At 38.6% G+C, this 22,602-nt stretch overlaps 1 protein-coding gene across 2 annotated transcripts in view; it reads left to right on the top strand.

Annotated features, from left to right (window-relative positions):
• Positions 1-22,602, top strand: part of LOC110312287 (contactin-associated protein like 5-3) — a 604,300-nt gene that overhangs the window by 193,709 nt on the left and 387,989 nt on the right. For both annotated transcript variants that reach the window (XM_085832770.1, XM_085832768.1), the window contains exon 4: positions 16,905-17,052. In XM_085832770.1, the coding sequence (XP_085688896.1) occupies positions 16,905-17,052 (148 nt within the window). The remainder of the gene's footprint in view (positions 1-16,904; positions 17,053-22,602) is intronic.

Genomic DNA, 22,602 nt, shown 5'->3' with positions numbered 1-22,602 from the left:
GTTCTATCCATGCCATAGTAGCTGGTTATCATCACTGCAAGATTACCAGCGACAGAAGTCCATATACACCCCAGTGTAGATGGTTTTCCATGATTTAATTTCTGAACAACCAAACTCTACATGGGATACAGTAAAAGATGTAGAGTTGGTAAAAATAAAACAAAACAAAGTAAACAGAAAACAAACAAAAAGCAGTATTTTCTATCCAGTAACAATTAAGTTGAGATAAGAAACATGAATAAGGAGCTGGGAACTCTAATAAAATATCTTGCTTAAAGGAATCTGTGTCGTTCCCACTTGAAAGAGGATACTGTGAGCTGAAAATGAAATATAAATCTATGTGAGTCAAAATAAAGTAATGTTTTTTTAACGTTAATTATGTTAATTATTTAAATGGTAATCAAAACTTGCTTGCAAAGATAGTACTGGGTAAATACTTGACTCTTCTTTTAAGTGCAAGTTGCAAAACTAGAACAGGTTGAAAAAAATGTAAGGATGATTTAGTTTAAAAAATAAAAGCATGTTCTTGAGGGAAAGACTCCTTAACAATAGAAGATATCAGATGTTGCAGCAAAATCATTATGCCAACATTTTCACACCTTCATAGGATTGTCACAGAAGAGGGGGGCGGTGTCGTGATGATGGGAACTGGACTGGGTGATTGCCAAAGTTACAGAGTTTGTGTTGGGATTTTCAATCTAAGTCAGTATTTTCTTTAGAAAAAAAAGTGTATTGCCTGTCTCTAGAGGGCATGGGTCTCCTCTGCTTGCTGTACAAGATCTTAAAATAGTGGAGAAGAAATTTAAGCAACAGCATTCATCACCCCTAGAAAATTCTTTGCAGATACCACAGAAATGCTGGGGTTTGTTTGCAGTAGAACATGTGAGAGACAGATGAATGCTACCAGCCATGACTCTACATAAGACACAATCCTGTGTTCAAGGTCAACTGAGCACATATCCTCTGGTAAACTCACTCCAGGCAGTTCAGTTATTCATTGAGTCACTTATTCATTTAACACATATCAGTGCAGCCTAGTTATGGGAAAGTGCATCATGTGACATCCCTATTGAAATTTGTCTCAGTTTTCTGATGCTCTTTACTTATGAAGAAGGTAAGCAAAAAAAAAAAAAAAAAAAAAAAAAGAAAGAAAAAGAAAGAAAGAAAGAAAGAAAGAAGAGAGAAAGCAAGCAAGAAAGGAAGAAGACAAAGGTGATTCATTTAGTTGGTTAAATTGGGAAAAGAGCAGGGAGATTCAAAGACTCCTCCACCCATAATTCTATCTTCATTGTCCTGATATGAAACTCAGTTCTGAAAACAAACAAGAAGTGTGTATATTTTATGTTCATGTGATTACTCTCCCACACAGTCTTCAATATGGATAATATTCTTCCATTATTATCAAAATAGGTCAGAATGGGTTAGACAGAATAAAGGCATGCTTATACATTTAACTAGTCAATTAATTCCTCATAATGGAAATTCTGCCTCAATTGCTCTGAGACATGATGCAAAGATATCCCTGCCTTCCAAAAGCCATCAAGATTTGAGTAATCTCAAAGCAAGACCTGAATGCCAGAGCTTTCCAAAACAAAGAAACAAATAGTGTGATCAGAAGAAACAAGAAAAATAAAGTCTATAGTCTGTTTCAACTCAAAAACCACAAGTGCAAGTTTCTCTGAAGTATGACTAAAGTGAAGTCCAGATAGATATTGACTTGAGTTAACCAAGCTAAAACACACACTTCTAAGTTTCTTTTTGTCAAGATACTTAGCCATTCAAAATCCACCTCTTCTTCCTTTTTATGTTTTTAGTGATATCTATTTTACTTGCCTTCTCTTTCCCTCGTTCTTCTTTCCACTAAATGGCTTGATAGCTCACACTAATAAGTGAATGAATATAAACATTTGGATTAGAATGAAAATATTCCATAGACACACTTATGCCTTTCCATCCTTTCAGATTCTTGAAACTTTGGACTCCAAGAAATTAGAATTTTCCAAGAATTTCATGATTAGATGAAAGTAAAAGGGTGAAAGCTGGTCCCAGTCAGAGGGGTACCTGTCTTCTGAAAAAAATATTTCACACACTTCTGCCAGCCTATTGCTCTACTCCAGAAAGTGCTGTTAATGTTGGGCAAGACCACACCTTGATAGAGACTGCTCTGCTGTACACACTTCTTGTCTATCTTCAGACCCAAGTTTTAAAAGGGACACTGAAGATAGACTTGAGGGTGGGGCAGTCACTGGGCCTTCCTGCTCTTTTTTCTAATATAGCCAATTAAATAAATCACATGTTCTGTTTTTCACTATTGATTTGTGTTGTGCTTTGAACTGGCCTATTGAAGGCAGGTGGCTGATCCCAGCAACTCCAGAAATATGATATCCCAACTCTACTGGTGAGGTTTCATGTATTTTCACATGGAAGGAAGGGTAATCATTAACCACAGAATTTTCTGTGGAAAAAAAACCAACAACAAACAAACAAACAACAGTATAGGAAACCAGTTCTTGTCCACATCAATGGTCAAACATGTTGGTTTAATCCATACTAAGGGAAGCTGTGGAAAAGGAATACTAAGGTTTGTGGAAGTAGAGTGGGGGAGGGCTTTGCTGAAGAATAAGATGTCCAGAAAATTAAATTTTTCCTAGTAACTGAGTCAGACTGGCAAGGCACATAGGATATAAGATGCAGTAGATACATACCCTGAACTGTTTCAGTCCATGCATATCTTCAACTTTGTATTAAGATAGTGGTTTCTTTTATGGTTAAAAAACAAAAGTGTAGTTGCCCTGTCTTTTTAGTGCCAGAATAGTTAATGTTTTATTAGACATATAAATGATGTGATATAAATGTACAAAAATGAGGTCCAGGAATATATTTTCAGAAATATCAGGAAAGGCAAAACCATCTATAAAATCATAAGATGGAAACCAGGTGCCTCTATGGTAGTATTCCTGGAAGGGTGATTGAAAGATCTATATGGTAGATAATCAGTTAAGAATACAGGGTTCTAAATAAATTTTGGATATCAACCATAAATGCATTGAATTTATGGTTCCACATATTTATAAAGGTGTCCCTAGTGTAACAGGAAAATAAGCATTTGCATAAAAGATACCAAAACTTATCAACAAGAATGTTTAGAGAGACAGGATAGATAGCAAGATGTTAAACTATTCAGAAATGCTGATTCAAATATAGGTAACCATAATGGGAAGTAGATACAATCTGACCATGTCTGGGACGGATAAAGTCAATGGAGGAAGTCCAGTGTGTTATACTCTGGAACAACCAAGTTTTGAGGAATCAGTATTAGCATTAGAAGACAAGAAACATCAGGCCAATCCACTATAATAGACGTCAGAAATGGAAATCAACACAGATATCCCTCAATGACTGAAAAATGTATACAGAAAATATGGTTTATTTATACAACAAAATCCCACACAGCTGTTATAAATAAGACCATCATGGAATTTTCAGGCAAATGGATAGAACTAGAAATGTCATCCTGAGTGAAGTAACCCAGACCCAAAAATACATGCATTGTATGTATTCACTTATAAGTGGATATTAGCCATAATGTGAAGAGATTTCTTTTTAATTATTTGCTTATATGTTTGTTTATTGCTTATTTATTATTAATAATTCAATTTGTTTACAAGTCAAATGATATCCCATATCTTGGTCACTCCTCCACATCTGCCCTTTCCCCCCTCCCTTTTGCATCTATGAGGGTTTCTCCACCCACCATCTCCCACCTCTCTGCTCCAACATCCCTCTATGCTGGGGCATCAAAATTCCACAGGACCAAGGGCCTCCCTTCCCATTGATGTCAGACAAGGCCATCCTCTTCTACATATGTATCTGGAGCCATGGATTCCTCCCTGTACATTCCTTAGTTGGGGGTCTAGTCCCTGGCAGCACTGGGTGGTCCAGCCAGCTGGCATTGTTCTTCCTAAGTGGTTGCAATCCCTTCTACAGTCCTTCCAGAAGCTCCCCCACTGGGGTCCCTGAGCTCAGTCTGATGGTTTGCTCCAAATATCCACATCTGCATTGGTCAGTTGCTGGCAGAACTTCCCAAGGAACAGCCACACTGGGTTCCTGTCAGCAAGTACTCTTGGCAACAGCAGTAGTGTTGGGGCCTTGGTGTCTTAAATAATTGATGTAGGAAAACTTATCCTGCTGTGGTGACATTCCCTAGAAAGGAGATTTTGAGCTGTACAAAAGCAGAAAGGAATCAAGATGAGCACAAATAATGAGGTAAAACAGCTAGCATGTGTGTGTTCATTTCACTATTTTTTTTTCCTGTGAATATGTGACTAGAAGCTTCAAGTTTCTTGGGCTTTGACTATAACCCAGATTTAGAGGCTAAAAGGAATCCTGTCTTCACTAAGTGTTGCTTTGTCCAGTTATTTTATTACAACAACAGAAATGAAACCAGGCACACTCCTTATACTAGACATTACCTGGGGTAACCAGACAACAAAAATATTTGAAGCCTCTTCCTTTACATAATATGCAGGCAGTGTCTTGTTAGCTCAGAGCCCTGCTATGCTTAACAGAAAGTGAGACAGTGAGATGGTGAAACCAGGTACTGGAGACATGTGCAAGAGACAAGAATAATCAAATATTGCTGAGACTGAGGAAGATGTAAAAGGTCCATGAATAACGATGAAGGACAGGACAAAGTGACTTCTCCCATCTCTGCTCTGTACCCAGAAAAATTTAAATTAAGGCATGAAGATATTTATCATGGGACCTGTTTAAAGGTCCAATTAGCATTTACTATACACCAAGATTGCTTATGCCAAGAAATTTTCACAGGAAAGAAGTGTAAATGCTGACAAGGAAAGGTCACATAATCCAATCAGGATGAAATGGTATATGCCCAGCAATTAGCCCTGGTGATGGAAAGCAATGGTTTTGATTGCCTTTCAAAGGAAAACAGCTTTAAAAATTGTTAACCCTTTAAGTCAGTTGTCTTTATGAATACAAATAGGTTGGATAAATTTAACCTCTAAATAACTCAGACAGCAAGCTCACAAAACCCAAAGTTGCTTTAATGTAGTCAGAGCTCTAATATATTTTGATAGCCTCTTTGGAAATTAAGACAGTGATTATATCACAAAGAAGCAAAGTCTGTGCTGAAATTTATTCACATAGTCCTGTCACCTCTGTCAGGGTCCCTAGCTCTGGCTCTGACTAATTTGTTTGGCTATGTGTCTAAAATATGTCACTTGAATAAATCTGATTTGTGATTTGCATTTTGTCATTCTTGGCCAAAAAGGGGGTTGAGATGTAGGAAGAAAAAGGGAGATGAAGGAAAACTACAATAAAAGGTGTCAATAGTTTGCTTTGGCAGTGTGGGTCTCAAGGTAACTGGAGAGTGACAAGGAAGCAATTGGGCCGTTTTGTCTGTCAAAACTCTGGAATTTATCCGTTTGGTGTAAACAATTCATTCCCCTGGGATGTATTCCAATACACTCCTAAAATTTTGCAGCTTTTACATCGGCTTTGGAAAACATTTTCCACTCACTGCTTTACCTTTTGTTACTTTTCTGCTCTCTAATGGTGGTAAGAGTGAAAAGACTCCATTAATAATTAAAGATTGTAGTAGATTCAAATTGTACCAACTTCCAATTTTCTATTGTAGAACAATGAATGTGTGGAGCATTGTGCAATATAGTCAGCAGCATCTGCAGGCATCATACTTCCCTCTGGTTTGCAAAAGACAATCAGCCAAATTCTCATCCTCTGTAACTGCTGGATCAGAAGGAAAGGACGTTTCATAGTCCTCTGTAACCAGGAGAAGCATCAATATAGAACATGGAAACAAGCGGGATGCCATGAGATAGTGAGAAACATTACAGTGTATATATTTTAAATAGTGGATATTACACTCTTTTATGTGTTCCTGAAGTCAAGGTGCCTAGATGGCATGGTACACATGTGGATTTCAGTTCATCGGGCTAGCTGACCCAGAACTAGAACTCCCAGATAATCTGTCTCTACCTACCACCTCACTGTGAGAATACTGGGATCATTGATATATACTAGCATGTCTCAGTTTTGCATAGGTTCTAGGAATTTGAACTCAGATTATCTTCCCACTCTGCCATCTCCCTAAGTCTGATTGTTACATTTGAATTTGTATGTATTTCTTCAGCTGCTGCTGAGGTATCACAAGGAAGCACTTTGGCAACAATGTCTGTCATATCTACCTCACCTACTACATGACACTTGTTTACTTATTTGACAATACTCTTGGTATACCTTGCATCAGACCCAAGCACCTTAGTCTGGAGTGTGTATTTCTCCTTGTTTATTCAAAAGCCAGTACAATTAACCCCATCCTAGATGAGGTCTCTGAACCCAACCCTGAGGGTACACATCATTTTAATTCAGGCTTCACTTTATTGTATGCAGCTTTGTGTGTGCTTAGGCTTACTAAAACATTGTGTTCTGTCCTGCACAAAACGAATACATGATTTCTTTCAGTGTAGGAACAGAAACTATTCTCAGCTTCATACTCTTAGCAGTTCCAGGTTTTCAGATGTCCAGAGTACATAGCTATAAAACCCCGGAGTTTTATAGCTCTATATACTATAAATCGTACTTGAGCCATAATTTATACATTTATAAAAACTGATTGTTAGAGCCATTCGGTGCTTTCTCTAATTATTTAATAAAACAAGAATAAAGATTGTAAAAACTAGAGAGACATAAATTATGTATTGTAACTCTTAACTCATAAACACACACACACACACCTCCAAAATGAAAGAAAAACAGGAGAAACAGGATACTACCTGCCACACCTAGGGACTCAGGAATTCAAAATACCTGTTAGTTACTGGCAGAACTTCTTAACTGAGATATGGGGCTATGTATCAGAATATCACTCAGAATTGTGTGTTTAAGTTTGGAAAAGATGTGAAATTTGGAAAGAACTTGAGTGTTTCTTGCCCTCAATACAGTTTAGCATGAATACATTTATCCAGTGTTTATCCTTTGTATAGTAGCTGCAAGCTCCTGATACCCCTGGTATATATGGAAAACAGCAACAGGGAGTCTTCATAATGCTGGTTGTGGAAGCACTGTTAAAAAGCATTGAAAAAGGCAAATAAATTCTCTGTTCTAGGGCACCTTTTAAGTCCTGTTTTCAATGGTATTTTTAAAAAATATTTAAAAAAATTTTTCTCCTCCCCTTTTATCCCAAGGATCCCTTTCAGAACTGCCTATATTCTGTTTTTTTCTCCTATGAGAGGAATCAGTACTTGAACAAATTACAGTTTTCCAGATTCACCTGCCCAATAATGATGAGTAAAAGCTAAATAAAAATGAAAGCAGGCAAGAGGAGTTTTTGATACACTTGGTCTATTACATGGTTCTACCAAATGCTGACACCAAACTTACATGGCCACTGCTGAGATCCAAATCTCAGGATAATGAAAGAAAAAAGACTTTTTGCTTTCTGTTTTAGTACTACTTGTTCTATTGAGTGTGCTATTTGCTCCTAAATTCTCAGTTATGGGATTTAGTTGAGCTTGGTAGGAAACTGCTTACCTTCCTGACAAGTTGAGGCTCATCCAGACACTTATATATAAGCATGAGCCTGAAAAATTCTGGGAGGAAAAATATAAAGCATTATCAGAACAACATTCTGGTCATCATTTGGCCCTCATAAAACCACCAAAGGCATATCCTGTCCCTGGCTAATTGCAATTGGGAAAGACTAGGAAGCTATGCTAAATTCATATCTAGCTGGAGGAGTCAACAAGCCAACCAGCATCATAAAAGACATCACCAAAGAAGAAACAGCAAGTAACACCTAGAAATACCTTCCTCGCCCTCCTGATAGGCTGCTAGCATGGAGCTGCAAACTCCTCCATGCTGACACTTTCTTTGTTCCTGTGCAACATTCTAGTCTGAGAATTAAGAGTTCTGACATCACCTGTATGAGTGGAAGAAACTATATGTTGCAATGACATTCCAGTGGCCCTTAGTACTGAGTCAGCATTAAGCGTGTGTCTTAGAACTCCTGTCTCTTAAAATCCTGTAGAAAGCAAGGAGGGAGACATTCAAATGCCACATATTCCACTCTGAAGGCTGAAGCACAAGGATTGAGGGTCCAGGGACATACTAGCTACATCATAAGACTTTGTTTCCCAAATGCCAACAAAAGATTAAAGATTTTATAAGTGACTTCCCACATTATGACTGTGTGTTCATACTTTTAGGTACACTAATTTCAGAAGGTGCTCCGTGAGAAAGTAGCAGATCAAAATCTTAGAAAACAAGCGCAGAGTATCATTCAGAAGATGTTCATTGTGACTTTGAGAGAATTTATCTCCTGCATCTCACAGTATATTGACAGAAAGATGCATAATAATTGATAGAAGGTAAATACTAGATAGAGATGCATAACAGATTTGAAATCTTATACTTGCACAGATTCATATATATTACATTTCTCTAATAATATCAGTTGTAGACTTAACATCACATATAATTAAGCTTGTGGATGTATTTATCAGGATCGATCACATTATAGAGTCGTTGCCATGTATACATACATGTGGACTATTTACCAAGCTTATCCAGTCTTTTATCTCAGTTTCATTGTTTATTTAACCCCAGGCATCTTACCTTAGACACATAAGTGAGCTCCCCTAGTTCTGGACCTGACCCTTAATGAAATTTAAAATCTTATCCTTGATCTAATAACAAAAGACCGAGCCCTTCTGCTAACTTTCATACAGTAGCTCTCTGCTTCATAGAGAAGAACATTTTCTGTCTGTTTCTCAGAAAGATAAAGATGTTCTCTTTCTTTAGTTGAATGTGGAATGATGGATTTTGCTAAGTAGGTATTTCAGTGCTTCCATGCATACATAATATGGCACAACTGCATACATGTTGCTGTTACAGCTTCAGTATAAATATGTAAACAAAATGGGAACATGCTTCTCAGCAGTCAGTTTATCATCCTTCATCCTCCATAGGTGGAGTTTCAAAAACGTAACAACAATGGAAATCTTTGGTGGAGACCATCTTTTTTTTTTTTTTGATTTTTAATATTTTTATTACATATTTTCCTCAATTACATTTCGAATGCTATCCCAAAAGTCCCCCATAGCGCCCCCCACTTCCCTACCCACCCATTCCCATTCTTTTGGCCCTGGCATTCCCCTATATTGGGGCATATAAAGTTTGCATGTCCAATGGGCCTCTCTTTCCATTGATGGCCGACTAGGCCATCTTTCGATACATATGCAGCTAGAGACAAGAGCTCCGGGGTTCTGGTTAGTACATCATGTTGTTCCAACAATAGGGTTGCAGATCCCTTTAGCTCCTTGGGTACTTTCTCTAGCTTCTCCATTGGGAGCCCTGTGATACATCCAATAGCTGACTGTGAACATCCACTTTGCTAGGCCCCGGCCGGCATCGTCTCACAAGAGACAGCTATATTTGGGTCCTTTCAGCAGAATCTTGCTAGTGTATGCAATGGTGTCAGCGTTTAGAAGCTGCTTATGGGATGGATCCCTGGATACGGCAGTCTCTAAATGGTCCATCCTTTCATCACAGCTACGAACTTTGTCTCTGTAACTCCTTCCCTGGGTGTTTTGTTCCCAATTCTAAGAAGGTGCACAGTGTCCACACTTTGGTCTTCATTCTTCTTGAGTTTCATGCATTTAGCAAATTGTATCTTATATCTTGGGTATCCTAAGTTTTGGGCTAATATCCACTTATCAGTGAATACATATTGTGTGAGTTCTTTTGTGATTGTGTTACTTCACTCAAGATGATGCCCTCCAGGTCCATCCATTTGGCTAGGAATTTCATAAATTCATTCTTTTTAATAGCTGAGTAGTACTCCATTGTGTAAATGTACCATAATTTCTGTATCCATTCCTCTGTTGAGGGACATCTGGGTTCTTTCCAGCTTCTGGCTATTATAAATAGGGCTGCTATGAACATAGTGGAGCATGTGTCCTTTTTACCGGTTGGGACATCTTCTGGATATATGCCCAGGAGAGGTATTGCTGGATCCTCCGGTCCAATTTTCTGAGGAACCGCCAGACTGATTTCCAGAGTGGTTGTACAAGCTTGCAATCCCACCAACAATGGAGGAGTGTTCCTCTTTCTGGTGGAGACCATCTTTATTCAATAGTTTAATGCCTCTTTGCCTTTGGCATTTATGAAACTAGTGAATTGCATCACTCAAGTCAATGGGTAACAAAACCACATGTCTATTTGGCTCTTGGTTGATGTGGTGATTTGAATGCAAACATCCCACCATAAGATTATGCGCTTAAACACTCGGTTCCCAACTGTTTGGGAAATTGTGAAACCTTTAGGAGATAGAGCCTCAATGAAGGAAATGGTTCCCTCATTGGAGATGGATTTAGAGTCTCTGTAGTTTTGTCTCACTTCCTGGTCACTCTGCTTCCTGACTGTATTCAATATGATCAGCAGGTCTTTGTTTCTTCAGTCATGCATTCCCAAACTTGGTGGATTGATGGACAGTATTTTTTCCAACTCTGCATGAAAATAAATTGTTTCCACCTCTAGTTGCTTTTTTGTTTTGTCACAATAGTAAGTAACTAATACTGTTGATATATATTTTTCTTTAGTTTGTAGCCATAATTGAGCCACACATTCCCACTTGTCATCATGAGGAATGTGCGCCACTGTTTGCACAGCTAGCAAGGTTCTTTTTGGTACCAGAAGATGTTGGAGATATCTATTAAAGAAGCTTCCTTCCAAATCAAAGGGGATTGGTTATTAATGTAGGCATGGGCAGGGAGAAGGTGATTCAAAACCTATTATCTTTGTACTTCAAAATCATGTTTAAAAGCACTTTTTGGTGTTTATACCCTTGAAAGTCCAAAGACATTGATAGAAGAGAGTAAAAATAATTATAGGGAACCATAGTGGTTCATCAAACTGAACAAAGGATAAAAGAAAATATAACACAGAGTAATCCCTTTTAGTTTTTGTGTGTGTCTATGTGGAGGTAGTTTATACATGCATATGGGTGTATTATATGTGCAGGCACACAGGCTACAAAGCATATGTGCAGTGAGAACCTTTAGTAGACAGCTGTGTCATTCTCCCTTGCAAGATCTAGGGATTAAACTCAGGTATTGAAGGCAGAGAATGTGGCTCTACTCAGTGAAATATCTCACCATCCCTACACCTTAGTTTTTGAAATAGAACTTGTAGTCTGCCAAGCAAATTTAGTTAGGGCCCTGACTAATAAACTTCATGGATCCTTTTACCATCTCCCTAGTGCTATGATTACACCTTTGCACTTCTGTGCTTGCCTTTTAACATGGGTTTGAGAAATTGGTTTTGGATTCTCACACGCGTATGTCGATCTCTTTCCTGGTTGAGCTACATACTACCCCCAGAACTAGTTACCTTGAGACTGAGATAGTGACTTGACACTGGCATCTAGAAGTATCATGATCTTGGAGTCCTACATATCCTGAGAAGGCTTATTACTTTTGATAACGTTGTTGTTGTCTTAGTCTTAGTGTTGTTTTTCTATCTGTACTTCCAGCGGAGCCTGGATATCCAAGAGCCTGAGAACTGCCTCTGCCCCATCTTCATCACAGGCCCTGTTACCTATGAACCAGCTTCAGCTTTCCCAAGTTTCAGACTGTGCTTCCCCCCACCCTCTATAGATGCCTTAGAGCTTCCCTATGTCCCAGCACCCATCCTGGATTTGTGGGATAAACACAGTCTAATTACTCAAGATCTGCCTCACCAAGCCGCTATGCCCAGTGCCAGAATGTATGTAGGCCTACAACCTTACATACATTCTTCATAATTTTACATCTTGATAAATCCACTGTACATCATAAATTAACTCAACTTAGCTCAGCAAAAATGTAACAATGGTTTTTCTTTGGTTGTCTGCAGTATCAGCTCAGTCATATTGTTTAGAATACCAGGACCATGTTGTCTATCATTCCTGAGTAGACACACAAGAAGAGGGCATCAGATCTCCTTATGGGTGGTTGTGAGTTACCATGTGGTTGTTGGGAACTCATGACCTTGGGAAGAGCAGTCAGTGCTCTTTCCTGCTGAGCTATCTCACCAGCCCCAGATTTACAGATTCTACTAAATCAGTAATACTTTTATACCATCTCTAAGTTGAATCATACTAATATATAGCAGTGCCAATCAGGACGAATAAGATGTTTTCTGAAATTATTTCATTGTTCTTTACTATGGAAGCCAAAACCAAACAAAAGAGGCAGAATGACATGGGGAGGGTGTTATGTGATAAAACTTTTCTTGGGGAGATGCAACACATGTCTACTCTCTCCAGATAGGAAATAAAGTGAGCAATATTAGCTCAGGGACTCCAAGTCCAAGTTTTCACACAAAGGAGATCTGTTTACCCCAGAGGAACAAAGACCAGAAAACAAAAAACACAGACAGGAGATGGAGTCTGAGAGACAGGAAGAAGAGAATGAGTGGAGAAAGGAGTGTGTGTCCCAGAGGACAAATGTTGCCATCGAGATAGAGAGAAAACAGATGTGGCCCATAGGAAAATGGCATTTTATAAAGGTAAAGAAGGAAACCCCATGCTAGAATGTAGTAATTAATTTTAATTGGGCACATTAATGAGCCGAATCAAAGGGACTTTTGATTTATGGACTTCAATACATTGATAGATGGATGGTGGTAGGAGGAAAAAGTGGCCAAATAAGGGAATAGACCTTGGGTGTAGCTTTATGAATATAATTTAATGGTTTCTCACAATGTAGCAGGAATGAGAGAATGGCATGGCTTGCCAGAACCATGTTTGCTGTGCACTGGCTGGCAAAAGACCTTTCAGAGAACTCCTGACAGACCAAAATATGGATATCACCAAAGTCTACCATGGTAAACCAGTGAGTTTTATTGGGGTTACTTTCAGTAATAAGGGTGAAGGCTTACTTCCAGGAATAGAAATGACTCAAAAATAGCTGCATCATCAAGGCCTACTCTAGAATGGTTAACAGCTTATGGGAGAAATCTGGGAAACAGGAGTACACCATACAGTCTCCAGGCAGCTCAACACGTCCTTTCCACATTCTTTAATTTATCTAAAGCTTTCAGTCAGCTTTGACTGGTTTCTGTTTCTTCCTGGCAGATGGTCTGGCCAGTCTTCTCTGAAGCTTGGCTCTGCCCTTCCAAGAGTGACTCTTCTGAGAGTGCTCTTCTGAGTTATTGTTTACTCTGGAAGGGAGGAACCTAGTCAATCTAGTCAACGCTAGTGACATCCTGAAGTTATTTGAAGTGTTTACCTCCCCGCTTAAATAGCTTCCTGCCAGAATGTAATGCTTTAAATCCTACTAATAGTAGTTACAGAACAAAGTATAAACTTCAGATCAACCATCTCCTTTTCCTAATCACACAGCTACCACTAAGTATCTACACAGTCATCAGATGAGGAGTGGCCTTTCAGCCTAAATCAGTGACAGGTCTCTGAAATAGTTGGTACTTTTCTCTGCACTTAAAATGTTGAAACATACATCATCACTAAGCAAACAGATAAAAAAGCTAGAACTCAGTGCATTCGGGGTTTTGATTTTTCCTTTCTCTCCTAAAATGTCATGTTTTACAATCCTTGCCAGTCATCCATTACTTGCATATAATTTCTTTATCTCTGTTACCTGAGAGCTTGATGAAAACCCGATTTATCACATGTTCCAGAAGAACACATGGGAACTTGGAAGCAGGAGTTGGTTTGTTCTTTTTAGCTTTAACTCTGTGTTTTGTATGTTAATTACCCTATGCCTTATTAAATGTACCTTAGCAAAACAGAGGCAATGCCTTTATGATTTGCTCTGAGCTTCCCGTATTTCCTTCCCTTCCCTTTAGTTGGCCTTCTTGGAGAGACAGGCCTTTAGATGACAATTAGAAAATGTTGCTTTTCAAAAGCCTTGCATAAGTCTTCAAGGAAACAATAAGTCTCTATTTTAGAATACAGAATATACTGTCAGACAATTGTATTTTCACAAATATGTCCATAAGGAATTTTTCTATGTCTTTCTGTCCACGTACTTATCCCTGTCCCTCTCTGTTAATGGATCGTCTATCTCTATCCTGTCTCTCTGTCTCTGTCTCTGTCTGTCTCTGTCTGTCTCTCTCTTTCTCTCTCTCTCTCTCTCTCTCTCTTCTCTCTCTCTCTCTCTCTCTCTCTCTCTCTCTCTCTCTCTCTCTCGTGTGTGTGTGTGTGTGTGTGTGTGTGCATTCTCTGTGTCACAAAATCCTTTTTCTTCATGTTCACTTTAACTATTAGAGTGGAATCAGGTATGCTGTCACTGCACATGATCAGGAAGACTATCTATACATTAATGAAACTAAGAAGGGTAATCATGACTGAGTGTAACACACACCTCTCTTTAACAGCTGACAGCCCGTCATTGGGATATACAGACAACAAATTTACACAAGTTCAGTTGTAACAGTTGTGCAATATATGCACATTAACTAAAACTGAATTGTGTATTTTAAAAGGTTCAAATGTTGAATTTTGTTTGTGGATATTTGATCATATTTTTAAAGTGTAGGTTTCTCTGCAGAAAAATAATAATTCTAAAATAATCAGCCATATTGATGAAAGAACTGAGCCATAATGCAAGTGAACAAGACAGGCCTTGTATTGTGGGTTTGTATTTTTGTTTGCTTATGAAGCATATATGTGTATGTGCTATATGTACACCTGTTGATGGGTAGGTGTGCCTGTGTGCAGAAAGAGTCCAGATGATATGCTCATGTGTTCTCATGTCTTCTAGCTTTATCTGCCTTGGTTCTTTGAAGCAGGCCCTTGGCTAAAGTATAAACTTTTAGATTTTTGGTAAGCTGATAGCTAGCAAGTCCCAGAAACCCTACTACATCTTCCTACTTTAGTGATGGCATTATGGCTATGAAAGGACCCCGTCAAGCTCATCATGTGGTTACTGGGATCCAAACCGTGTTCTTCACCCTTGTGCAAAAAAATATTTATTTTAGTAAAATTTATTTTTAGTCTTGAAATTGAAGCATGATATCATGTTCTCCTTCCTTTTCCTCTCTCCAACCCATCACATATACTTCCCCAATTTTCTATCTCAAATATATAACCTCTTTTTCTATAAATTGTTCACATATATTCATATGTGTATTATATTATAATTTGTACATACATGTGCTTGTATGCACATAGATTTGCATAAGACCTGCTGTGTTGATACAATGTTTCCTATATGTATTTGACTTCAGTGCTGACCATTTGATAGTGGATAACCAACTGAAGGGCACTAGACTATTTCTCCTGCTCTCAGTCAGTATTCCTTAGTTGACTCTAGTTCCTTGTCTGGGGTTGAAGCCTCGTGCTCCTGAACTTCCCTCTTCCATGTTACCATGTTTATTGGTGTTGACCTTCTTTGGATCTTATTTAGGCAGCCATGTAGGTGAGACTTCTGGTTATTACATTTCTGATTTTCTTAGAGGAGCTAGAGAAAGTACCCAAGGAGCTAAAGGGATCTGCAACCCTATAGGTGGAACAACATTATGAACTAACCAGTACCTCGGAGCTCTTGACTCTAGCTGCATATGTATCAAAAGATGGCCTAGTCGGCCATCACTGGAAAGAGGCCCATTGGACATGCAAACTTTATATGCCCCAGTACAGGGGAATGCCAGGGCCAAAAAGTGGGAATGGGTGGGTAGGGTAGTGGGGGGGGGAGGTATGGGGGACTTTTGGGATAGCATTGGAAATGTAAATGAGGAAAATACCTAATAAAAATATTTTTTTAAAAAAAAGGATTCTCAATCTCATAGGAAACATTGTTCTTCTGACTCTTACAATCTTTCCTCTGTCTCTTCCATACTGGTCCCTGAGGCTTAGGTGGTAGAGTCCTGTTGATGTATGTATTAGGTGGCAGTGGGCATCATCTAGTCCTCGTCTACATTTTAATCATTTGTGGTTTCTATGATGGTTTAAGGAAATTTTTCTTTGATGAGGGGTGAGGACTTCACTTATCTGTGCATGTAGTAGTCGATATTTAGTATGAAATTAGATATTATGCTGGTTTAGTCTAGTGGTCGTTTTATCTTCTCCTCCAAGATCCTGTGGGAAAGGCAGTAAACACTGTTAACCAGTGACCCATCTCTTCAGACAATGTGTGATAATTTTTCAAATAAACATCCATCACAAATAAAAGAAAAATGAACTATATACACAGCTAGACTGTGATGGTTCCTTCCTGTAAAACCTGATGATTGCATAGAGAGTAGGAATAACAAAACCAAGCATGGGTCTTACAATAGAACAGACTTGGAACTGAACTTCAGGGTCATCTCTAATTACTGGGTGACTAGATGATTCTAAGATTTATTTCCTTATGTGTTCCCTTCCTGCACTAATTTTTGTTTGATTGTTTTCTTAATTCTTAAAATGATGGTGATAATGTGCTTAGGTAATAACTATCCTCAAATAATGCTGACAAATATTTCAGTAAAACACCTTTCATTCCAGGAGGGGAGTGTCAGTTATCTTACAGTTCACAGTAAGTATAGAAATGTGGAAAACTGGAATGTCATGATATTATTAACATTTAAATTAGGCATCATACCTCAAAGCTTTCTTTATTCATAAAATTTAGTTAGGCATTATGGTAGGGAGAGGATCTTCCTAAACAATAGTATTTGGCACTTATGAAAAACTGTAAGGCCTGGGGCAAGACTGCCATCATATTAGAATAATGTCAGGATAACTAGGGACTGTTTTGTTTTGTCTTGTTTTATTTTGTTGTTATTGATGACATTCCCAAAAGCCTGAGTGGATAAGCATGCATAGTTGTGTTTATATGGCTCAGTAATATAGAGCTTACTGAATTTCCTTCTCCTTTTAGAGATTTGTAGGAAACATGAATGCTAACAGTGTGGTTCACCACAAACTGCTGAATTCTGTGAGAGCCCGCTTTGTTCGCTTTGTGCCCCTGGAGTGGAATCCAAATGGAAAGATTGGCATGAGAGTAGAGGTCTATGGATGTTCCTACAGTAAGTACCTACATGGACCAAGTCATACAGCATACAGATGTCCACAGAATACCAGATTAATCATATAGAGAATTAAAATATGAGTGTGAGTGTGTGTGTGTGTGTGTGTGTGTGAGTGTGTGTTCACATGTATGGGTGCAAAAAGTGGCTAGACTAAAACCTCCAATGTTTCTGAAGAACATGGCGGGTCCATCACTTGACCCAAGACTTTTTGTTTAGTTTGGAAATTTCAGCTTTGTCTATGCTGGTTGACCAGTGACCCACAAAGGTCTGGTCATATTTATTTCCTTACTGCTGGGATTACTAGTGTGTATGATTATCTCCAACTTGATTTATGTTCTGGAAATGGAATTCACGTCTTCATGCTTACAAGGTAAGCACTTTAGAAGCATATCTATTTCCTTAGCCTGAAATTATCTCATGTTATTCTAGAATATACATACATACATACATACATATATACACATACATATATACATATATATGTATATATGTATACACACACATATATATATACATATATATAAAGGTACACACACATATGTACACATGTGTACCTCAGCTGAGAAGTAGAAATGTTATTATACTTTATAGGGCTCTCTATAGGAATAAGGTAATAATGCAATAAAGCACCAAGAAAAAGTTCAAAGCTAAGAGCCCTTGGGCTTGCATAACAATTTGCCACCTGCAATCAGAAATAGCTATGCTCAGCTTTTGCTCAGAACTGATGTGAGATATCATAAAACTCTTTGCTCAGGAACTCTAAAAGGAGTCTGTTCTCCTTTTTCATATACTTGAAAAAGAGAAAATTTCTGCCCAGTATAATTCATGAAAATCTGTTGTTATACAGTCATGGCATCCCTGTGTTATCTTGAGAGTTGTAAGTGTGAATTTGAAGTAAGGATCTAGCTTAAACAAAGAAGGCATTGAAACATGGGTATAGTTGAAGCAATTTCTAAAACAATGGTTCTGAACCTTCGTAAGGCTTCAATCCTTTAATAGTGTTCATCATGATGTGTGACCCCCAACCTTAAAATTATTTTCACTGCTAATTCATAACTGTAATTTTACTATTATTATGCATCATAATGGAAATATCTGATATGTAGGATATCTGATATGTGACCTCTGTGAAAGGATCATTTGACCCCCAAAAGGGTCATGACCCAGAGATGAAGAGCCACTATTCTCAAAGGAAGTCAGTCAAGAAGGCATCTATTTTATTTCTCTCTTGTAGGCATAATCTTGAACATGTAAATTTTGTTACTGTGAATTGATTTACTTCTTTTAAGCAGTAGCATTCATATGCGGATGTTATAGCACTAGACAGTGTCCTCTAAGGAATTAACACATTTAGTCAACACACTTTGTAAAAGCATAGTTAGCTCTGTTTCCCATTACTGAGATAAAATACACTGAAAAGCATTTTAAGGGAGAAAGATGTTAATTATTTCTGCTCACAATCTCAGATTAAAATCTACTGTTTGCTGGGCAGACAGTTGAGGCTAGTTACATCACATTCACAATTAAGAGCAGGGAGTGATGAGTGAATGCACACACTGAGTGAGTGCTCAACTTGTATTATGGCTCCTGCCAATATGCACAGGCAGTGGTGCCACTCAGAGTGGGTAGATATTCCCACTATTCAACATAATTCTCCCATAGGCATGCCCACAAGCTACCCTAAACTAGACATTCACTTAGATATTCTTTTCATAGATGATTCCTTGCTTTCAAGTTGGCAATTAAAATTATCACAACTGTTCAGCGAATTACTGCTTTGGATCATAGACAAACTTCACATGTGCCTAGTGCTGTTCATCAAAACCAGAGAAAAGTAGCACTTGCCCCAGAAGCATTTGAAGTGCTCAATAAAATACAGATGCTTCCCTAATGTCATATGCACTGAATTAAGTTTTTTGGCAATGAAAATTCAACTCTATCAAGTGTTGATGTCTCCTCAGGTAAACTTGTGGCTAAGGTAGATCTGCCAGAGAAATACAGTCTGAAGGGAGGGAATTTGCTGGGGAAAGGACTGTTTTTATCATGCACAAACACTCATAGAAAGAGTATGACATATGAGGGAAGCTTATCCAAGGATGGACTTGGCCACCTGCAAGTCTAGGGCCTTTAATTCCTCATGTAACTCACCTCTCAATGAGAACTATTTGTCACTGTTTGAAGGCTTCTTTGGTTCTTGTTGTCCATGGCTACTTACTTCTTTGTTAAGAAACTTTCAAGATGGAAAAACATTGAAAATGGTTATTTATGTTATTTATAGAGCCATCTCTTCGAATCTCATAATTTCAACTGCATGTGTGTGTGTGTGTGTGTGTGAGAGAGAGAGAGAGAGAGAGGGAGAGAGAGAGAGAGAGAGAGAGAGAGAGAGAGAGAGAGAGAGAGAGAGAGAGAGAGAGCACAACTTTTTCTTTCTTTAAAACATGGAGTTCCTGAGGATAGAGCTCAGGATAAAGCTTGTGAGCATGCATGTTTATCCACCAAGAAGTCATTTGCTAGCCTAGGTCTGGAAGTTTTGATTAGTCTTTCAAATGTCACTGTATTTTTCTTTATATCCAGAATAATATTTCTCATTATTTTTTATTCTTTGTGTTCACTCACCCAAGGACAAGCCCAAAGGGTCATGATTTCAGTTAGATCACAGGTGTGACTTTATGTATACATGTATGTGTGGGTGCTAGTGCATTTGTCTGTGCACAGTTGCCACTACATATATAGGCATGTGTGCAGAGGCCAGAGGTCAACTGCTGCTTTTTTCCTATAGGTACTGCACACTTGTTTTTTTTTTTTTTTTTTTTGTGAGACAAGTCTTGTTGTTATCAGTAGCCTGGCAAATGGATCTGGCTACCTGGCCAATGAACCCAGGGATCTGCTTGTCTTTCCCTCCTCAGTACTAGCCTCATGAACACTTATCACCACCCTTACACTTCTCACACAGGATCTGGAGACCTACTGCACCCAGACTGCCATCTCCCCAGCCTACAAGCCATCAGATCTAAAGGCATCTTTGAGCATCATTTTAGCTTCATCTAGTGATGAACTCCTTTTATAATCTATGCCAACAAATCACCTTCTCAATAGAAAACATGTGCAATTTTCCTAAGAAGAAATATACCCACAGAGCAGGGTAAAACCCAGGTCTGGTTCAATCTAAGATACGCCTGACTTTGAGGGACTCTAGGCCTCTCCTCTCCACTGCAGGCACTCCTACATAATTTGAGTTATGTAAAGAGATAGAAATCTTTCAATAAGTCTGGCTAGCAATGAGTGTTCCTAACAGCATCTTAGGAACTGTTCAAGACTGAATGAGTTTCCTTGTTTTTATCTACAGCTGGCATTGATCTTATACATATGTCTCCTTACACAAAAACCCAAGATATCACCTTGGCTTCTGGCTTTAGTTTGTTCTACGTTGGTCCTCTGTTGATATTCTAAATCACTGACCAAATCAACTTGGGCCAGCAAAGGGTATATTTGATTTGAAGGTTTATATCATTGTGAATAGCCAAAGAAGGAGCTCAAGGCAGGAACATGGAGACAGAAACTGAAGTAGAATCTGTAGAGAAATTATGCTTTCTGGTTTATTCCCTTACTTTTTAACCTGTATTTTTATATAGCTCAGACTCAACTGTCCAAGAACAACACTGCCCATCGTGAGAGGAGGACTCTTTCATGAAAATGCCCCATGAAGCTGCTCATAGGCAGACTTCATGAAAACCTCTCAAAGATGTCAATTTGACAACCAAGATTAGCCATCAAAATCACATCATTATAATTTCTCTGTATCCACTTTGCCCCTAGACTGTTCCCATTAACACAAAACCCTGCTCTTTAAGTCACCAACAAACCTAACCAAAGACTGTGTGGTCCTATTTGGCTTCTCCTTCCCCTTTTAACCCTCTCTATACTACACAATGATTTTTCTAAATTCTTTCTTTAGTTACAGTCTCTGCTTTCCTCTCTTTGCATAGGTCCTCACCAGAGTCTTTAAACATATGAATGTTAGCAGGATGGCTCAATTTGGCAGAGCTGTAGTTCTAAGGTATGCTACGACATGCTGATCAAAGTGTCTCAGATTTTTTTTTTAGTTTAGGTTGTAAACAGTTGATTTTGCTTATTTACTTTTAATTTTTAATTTTAATGTTATGTGCATGGATGTCCTACCTCCATGTATGTATACACCATGTAAATGGCATTCCTAAGAAAGCCAGAATAGGGCATTGGATCAGTTATATGCCACCATGTGAGCATTGAGAATTAAACCATGGTCCTCTGGGAAAGGTACCAGTGCTTTTTATCTCTGAACAATTTCCCCAGCCCTGAGTCCAGGTAATTTTTAAGTAAAATAGACAATGCACAATAGTCATGGAGTGGTGATCCAAGAGCACAGCCGAGATTTCCTGATGATGAAGGTAGTCTACATTGCACAGCACCTTCAGCTCCAGGAATTTCAAACCCATCAGTGGATGGTGTGTTCTGTGAAATTCAGTCTCAATTCTCCTGATATATGTATAAACACTCTGTTCTTTGGGGGGGGGCATGTTAACCTGCACAAAGTGTTCCATAAAAATATTTTCGTGAATACTTGACAGTGGCCTCCACATAGCCAAATATCTTCCTTCCACTGTTATTATTTCCAACCACTATTTGACTTATATTGAAAAAGCATCTCTGAGGATACAGAGATACTTTAGTAAATGAAATTATTTTTGATGAGCATGGTGACCTAATGTGATTGTCCTGAACAGTTATTAAAAAGAAAAACTATTGACCATGGCCACATGTAACAGAGAGAGAGAGAGAGAGAGAGAGAGAGAGGGAGAGAGAGAGAGAGAGAGAGAGAGAGAGAGAGAGAGAGAGAGAGAGAGAGAGAGAGAGAGAACATGATACTGGTAGAGTAACAGACAGGTAGATCAATGGAATAGAATTGAACACCCAGAAATGAACCCACACACCTATGGTCAGTTTATCTTTGACAAAGGAGCTAAAACCATTCAGTGGAAAGAAGACAGCATTTTCAACAAATGGTGCTGGCACAACTCGCAGTTAGTATATAGAAGAATGCGAATTGATCCATTCTTATCTCCTTGTTCAAAGCTCAAGTCTAAGTGGATCAAGAAACTTCACATAAAACCACAGACACTGAAACTTATAGAGGAGAAAGTGGTGAAGATCCTCAAAGATATGGGCACAGGGGAAACATTTCTGAATAGAACAGCAATGGCTTGGGCTGTAAGATCAAGAAGCGACAAATGGGACCTCATAAAATTCAAAGCTTCTGTAAGGCAAAGGACACTGTCAATAATCAAAATGGCACCCAACAGATTGAGAAAAGATATTTACCACTCCCAGGCACTTTAGCATGGCCAGGATCAGGGGTGAGTAGGACACAACATCTGTTCCAACAGCACCTGGAGTACCTGAGACTGGCAGAATCTAGGGACACAGGAACCCTGCATGACCAGTGGCTCTGGTTCCTTCCTATCTGTGTCAGTTGGCCTTGGGTGCAAACTCTCCAGCCAGTCCCACAGC

The sequence above is a fragment of the Mus caroli genome, unplaced genomic scaffold (assembly GCF_978045245.1).
Source record: "Mus caroli unplaced genomic scaffold, Mus_caroli_1 scaffold_18, whole genome shotgun sequence".
Taxonomy (NCBI): domain Eukaryota; kingdom Metazoa; phylum Chordata; class Mammalia; order Rodentia; family Muridae; genus Mus; species Mus caroli.
This window is presented reverse-complemented; position numbering and strand designations above follow the sequence as displayed.